The following is a 6,006-nucleotide window of genomic DNA, read 5'->3' on the forward strand; positions in this document are numbered from 1 at the left end:
TAATCCTTTTCGTTTTGATTATCTTTGTGTATAACCTGGTGTAAGTGATTTATTAACTAATGTAATTTGCAAGTTATCCAAGAAATAGGTTTACAAAACGAGAGAATAGGTAACAGAAGACTTCTCTCGTGGTCATAATCAACTGCAAAAGACATTAGACAGAGCCAGTAAACATTACATCTCCAGGGGGAGGAGAGTTGTTGAATATTTTGGAATTTTATAAAGGAGCTGAATATTTAGGGTATTAATAAGGGCTGGTTGTCCACAGATCATTACTACAACATACAAGATACCTCCTCAGGACACAGGTAGGGACATCAACACTGGAGCCTGAGGTGACGTGTCTGCAAGTTTCCCGGACAGACGCAATATTCAGAGAAGTGTGTGCGTGGAAAGCCCAGCTCACGGCCCAGACATTCATCCAGTGGCGGCTCAGGTATATAAAGGTCAACAGGGCGATCACTGCCACAGTTCACTATCGACTGTTCTCTGACACAGACACTCCTAAGAGGGCTCCCAGACACATTTAGTAGTCACAAGTAAGTTCCGTCGACAACACTATGAAGGGACGAACCATTTGAGAAAGTTATAGTTTTGTGACTGATATCAGTGTATCTGATGATGTCCAAGTTAATCCCATGATATTTTGTTGTTGAAAGATTGACTGCTAATATTATGTAAAGCATGACATACATAAATACCAGTGATATATACTTAAGAGTTGCACAATGAATTTCATCTTAATTCTCAAACTTCAAGCCAGTCAGTCTTTTCTTTAATAACTCTTATCTCTCCAGTGCGCTGCACGGGCGTGATTTTCTTGGCACTGGTGAGCTTCTGCTGCGCCTGGCCACCACACAAGACTCCTTTCAAACATCCCGCCATTCCTCAAGGACACTCTGCGTCCTTCCACTCCAGCTCCTCGTCTTCGAGTTCCGCCTCCTCCTCAAATAACAAAGAGTCCTCATCTAACTTCGCCTCGTCTGCGTCAGGAACGTTTTCCAATTCTTCGTCTGCCAGCAGTGCTTCCTCTTCTGCCTCAGATAGCTCAGCATCCTCCTCATCCTCCTCGTAAGTTCATTCCTCACCTTCTTACTTGTACTGTATGCAAGTTTTTGTGACACAAATAATTTTGCCTTACTGAGTGGATTTTTATTCCTATATACTTAAGTTTAAATAATTAATGAACATCCACACACTATGGTAAAGCCATCCAGGTATAATAGACAACATATACCATAATTATAACTTAGAAACACGATAGATAGATAGATAGATAGATAGATAGATGTTCATTAAAAATCTTCATACAAGTTTACATCGATTCTGCACGTACTGTATATAGATAATGCAGGTATATAATATACATTGACAGTGTAGGTATACTGCATACACTAAGTAAAAACAATGGTGAACAGTATATTGATTCAACTAGGGGCTGCGCAACAAAGCTATCGTCAAGGTCTTTAGAATATAATTATAGAATAAGGTCTGTTCACGTATCAAAGAAAACGGAACCTCTCAATGTTCGCGATGTCATTTGTGCCCACCCATCTCTGGCCGAGAATCCCGAGATCACATTCTGTATTACACCGAGACTAAATTTGTTCATTTGTTGTCCATCAGCCATTGTTTATATGGCTAGTTCAGATGATAACTTGTAAGCTATGTCCTGAAGGGGCTGTGCCATCAGCATGCAACAAAATTTTACAATTAACACTAATGGGCATGTCTCTTACACATAAAGCAAAGGTGCCAGGATACACCCTTGTGGGATTCCACAAGCTATAGTCAAGGATGCAGAGTCGGTATCATTTACAACGACACATTTTTGACAAAATTAAAAGATATTGCTCGCTGAACTTGATCAAGATATAAGACTATCAGTTACCTATTGCATTCACACATTTCATGCGTTGAGTATTCTGTATAAAACAGATTGTTTGAAATGAACACAGCCAGTCGAGATCCATTTCTACTATCAAAATAATCTTTTGGGTTCATATACTGTATGTGGACAAGTGTTTGTGTGTACATTATAATATGGCTTCATAAAAGATAACAGTAACCTTCTTTTACTCAGGTTCGTTACAGGAGCTGGAGCAGGTCATACGTTCAAAGGTCTGGGTGCACCTGCAGTTGTCTTCCCTGTGGCCCATGGAACTGCCCTTGGCTCCACCAGCCAAGGTGGTAGTCTAGATGCTACTGCAGGATTCGCAGCCGGTAGCCATAGCTCTGCTTCTGGAGATCAGGGATCTACCACTGGCTTTGGATCAGGTACTCACGGTGCTGGAAGCCAAGGTTCTGGATCTACCACTGGCTTTGGATCAGGTACTCACGGTGCTGGAAGCCAAGGATCTGGATCTGCCACTGGCTTTGGATCAGGTACTCATGGTGCTGGAAGCCAAGGTTCTGGATCTGCCACTGGCTTTGGATCAGGTACTCATGGTGCTGGAAGCCAAGGATCTGGATCTGCCACTGGCTTTGGATCAGGTACTCACGGTGCTGGAAGCCAAGGATCTGGATCTGCCACTGCCTTTGGATCAGGTACTCATGGTGCTGGAAGCCAAGGTTCTGGATCTACCACTGGCTTTGGATCAGGTACTCACGGTGCTGGAAGCCAGGATCTGGATCTACCACTGGGATCAGGTACTCACTGCTGGACTGGATCTACCACTGGCTTTGGATCAGGTACTCACGGTGCTGGAAGCCAAGGTTCTGGATCTACCACTGGCTTTGGATCAGGTACTCACGGTGCTGGAAGCCAAGGATCTGGATCTGCCACTGGCTTTGGATCAGGTACTCATGGTGCTGGAAGCCAAGGTTCTGGATCTGCCACTGGCTTTGGATCAGACACACGGTTCTGAAGCAAGGTTCTGGATCTACCACTGGCTTTGGATCAGGTACTCACAGTGCTGGAAGCCAAGGTTCTGGATCTACCACTGGCTTTGGATCAGGTACTCACGGTGCTGGAAGCCAAGGTTCTGGATCTACCACTGGCTTTGGATCAGGTACTCACGGTGCTGGAAGCCAAGGATCTGGATCTGCCACTGGCTTTGGATCAGGTACTCATGGTGCTGGAAGCCAAGGTTCTGGATCTGCCACTGGCTTTGGATCAACGACACACGGTTCTAGAAGTCAAGGTTCTGGATCTACCACTGGCTTTGGATCAGGTACTCACAGTGCTGGAAGCCAAGGTTCTGGATCTACCACTGGCTTTGGATCACTCATGGTGCTGGAAGCCAAGGTTCTGGATCTACCACTGGCTTTGGATCAGGTACTCATGGTGCTGAAAGCCAAGGTTCTGGATCTACCACTGGCTTTGGATCAGGTACTCATGGTGCTGAATCCAAGGTTCTGGATCTCCACTGGCTTTGGATCAGGTACTCATGGTGCTGAAAGCCAAGGTTCTGGATCTACCACTGGCTTTGGATCAGGTACTCATGGTGCTGAAAGCCAAGGTTCTGGATCTGCAACTGGCTTTGGATCAGGTACTCATGGTGCTGGAAGCCAAGGTTCTGGATCTACCACTGCCTTTGGATCAGGTACTCATGGTGCTGGAAGCCAAGGTTCTGGATCTACCACTGCCTTTGGATCAGGTACTCACAGTGCTGGAAGCCAAGGTTCTGGATCTACCACTGGCTTTGGATCAGGTACTCATGGTGCTGGAAGCCAAGGTTCTGGATCTACCACTGGCTTTGGATCAGGTACTCACAGGTGCTGAAAGCCAAGGTTCTGGATCTACCACTGGGATCAGGTACTTGCTGAAGCCAAGGTCTGGAGGCTTTGGATCAGGTACTCATGGTGCTGAAAGCCAAGGTTCTGGATCTACCACTGGCTTTGGATCAGGTACTCATGGTGCTGAAAGCCAAGGTTCTGGATCTACCACTGGCTTTGGATCAGGTACTCATGGTGCTGAAAGCCAAGGTTCTGGATCTGCAACTGGCTTTGGATCAGGTACTCATGGTGCTGGAAGCCAAGGTTCTGGATCTACCACTGCCTTTGGATCAGGTACTCATGGTGCTGGAAGCCAAGGTTCTGGATCTACCACTGCCTTTGGATCAGGTACTCACAGTGCTGGAAGCCAAGGTTCTGGATCTACCACTGGCTTTGGATCAGGTACTCATGGTGCTGGAAGCCAAGGTTCTGGATCTACCACTGGCTTTGGATCAGGTACTCATGGTGCTGAAAGCCAAGGTTCTGGATCTACCACTGCCTTTGGATCAGGTACTCACAGTGCTGGAAGCCAAGGTTCTGGATCTACCACTGGCTTTGGGTTAGGTACTCATGGTGCTGGAAGCCAAGGTTCTGGATCTACCACTGGCTTTGGATTTGGATCAGGTACTCACAGTGCTGGAAGCCAAGGTTCTGGATCTGCCACTGGCTTTGGATCAGGTGCTCAAGGTGCTGGAAGCCAAGGTTCTGGATCTACCACTGGCTTTGGGTTAGGTACTCATGGTGCTGGAAGCCAAGGTTCTGGATCTACCACTGGCTTTGGATCAGGTACTCACAGTGCTGGAAGCCAAGGTTCTGGATCTGCCACTGGCTTTGGATCAGGTGCTCAAGGTGCTGGAAGCCAAGGTTCTGGATCTACCACTGGCTTTGGGTTAGGTACTCATGGTGCTGGAAGCCAAGGTTCTGGATCTACCACTGGCTTTGGATCAGGTACTCATGAAGCTGAGGGCCAAGGATTTGGTGCTGGCTTTGGATCCGCCACCCACGGTAGCCATGGATCTGGTTCCTTTTCCGGATCATCGTTTGGAAGTCCAGGTGTTATCAGAAAGACGTCTTACGGCACCGCCACTCATTACATCTTACCAACAGTGAGCCACCAGTCTTCTGCATCAGGCTCAGGCATCAGGGAATACGCTATCAAAATCACTGGCACAGGTGAGTGATGCACGTAATTGTTTCTTTCGTGACAAATACTAATGGACACCATAATACTTTATTTTCAACTTTACATCAAAAGTTACTGAGTAGAAGAGCATATACAGTACTTTTTCCACGTGTTTTATAATTCTTAGAGATGAAAAATGGAATTTCATGGCATGAAAATACCCCTGTAACGGTTTTGCATTATATTTCATTTTAAGTATATACACTACACTGTATATACCAGGTTTCTGACCCTTTTGTACAAATGTTTCGTTATACTTAAGAAAATATCATTGACATAAATTACAAGGTATTGTTTATGACCAACAGTTCACGCTGGTTCCTGCCCTGATGTCGCTGATGAGTGCTCCCAAACCAAATCGAGAACAACCATCAAAAAATGCTCCAACGACGCCTCCTGTTCCAGCAGTGAAAAGTGTTGCTTCGACACTTGCCAGTCTCACCACTGGGTCTGCAAACAAGCAATCACCCAGTCTTTGAAGTGGTGATCACCACCCTGTGATGCAGTGTTTGATGTGCCCAAACAATTATATACAATGCAGTTCCTTGAGGATGCTTCTGAACGCTTATTATCTCATTTATAAGCTTAACACATTATCTTCATAATGCCATACGTGACGTCATATTGTTTCGCTCATAACCCGTGCGGTACTTTTTTTGTGTTCATGTACTGTATTCAATAAAGACATATCTTATACTTCTTATGCACTGTATCTTTACTTTTCCAATTCCGTTCCCACTAAGACACAGTGACCAAAATCGAGTCTAGTCGCTCATTCTTTTTAGCTGCTTTACCAGGTGGGTTCTCCTTTGGTGGTTCATCTTCCATAACAAGACCCAAAGGAATCTGTTATTATTACATTTATAATCATTATAATTATTTCTAGTTTTCAACTTTACATTTGCTCTCTTTATATGAATGCTCTGTCATAGTACTAATATTAATTTACATACTCTCCATATAAGTTGTATGCTGAAAGTACACAACTTATAACAAAGTTGTTGTACTTTACATACAATCTTAAACCTAACCTTCCAGCTACTCTATATAGCTTACCCATATCTCTTCACACATCACCCATCACACACCAGCAACACATCTATCCC

The 6,006-nt window shown here is 44.9% G+C and overlaps 1 protein-coding gene across 12 annotated transcripts; it reads left to right on the forward strand.

The window, feature by feature from the left end:
• The first annotated feature begins 431 nt into the window (after positions 1-431).
• LOC121856671 (glycine-rich cell wall structural protein 1.8-like) lies at positions 432-5,603 on the forward strand. 12 transcript variants are annotated; one of them, XM_042352356.1, is made up of 10 exons: positions 432-539; positions 798-1,071; positions 2,084-2,601; positions 2,692-2,823; positions 2,874-3,197; positions 3,248-3,331; positions 3,384-3,707; positions 4,342-4,503; positions 4,666-4,890; positions 5,209-5,603. In XM_042352356.1, coding segments are annotated over exons 1-10 (2,223 nt in total). In that variant the 5' UTR covers positions 432-538; the 3' UTR covers positions 5,388-5,603. The 12 variants fall into 12 exon arrangements, with proteins under 12 accessions (XP_042208290.1, XP_042208288.1, XP_042208285.1 ...); XM_042352354.1 differs by having other exon boundaries at positions 2,874-3,089; positions 3,144-3,197; positions 4,342-4,890; XM_042352351.1 differs by having other exon boundaries at positions 3,384-3,717; positions 4,352-4,890.
• Positions 5,604-6,006: the final 403 nt, after the last annotated feature.

The sequence above is a fragment of the Homarus americanus genome, unplaced genomic scaffold, assembly GCF_018991925.1.
Source record: "Homarus americanus isolate GMGI-L3 unplaced genomic scaffold, GMGI_Hamer_2.0 scaffold23939, whole genome shotgun sequence".
NCBI lineage: Eukaryota > Metazoa > Arthropoda > Malacostraca > Decapoda > Nephropidae > Homarus > Homarus americanus.

Coding starts and splice junctions, on each gene's coding strand:
- LOC121856671 (XM_042352351.1), top strand. Junction 2,824..2,873: donor TCATGGTGCTGGAAGCCAAG/GTTCTGGATCTG, acceptor TTCTGAAGCAAG/GTTCTGGATCTACCACTGGC. Junction 4,891..5,208: donor TATCAAAATCACTGGCACAG/GTGAGTGATGCA, acceptor TATGACCAACAG/TTCACGCTGGTTCCTGCCCT.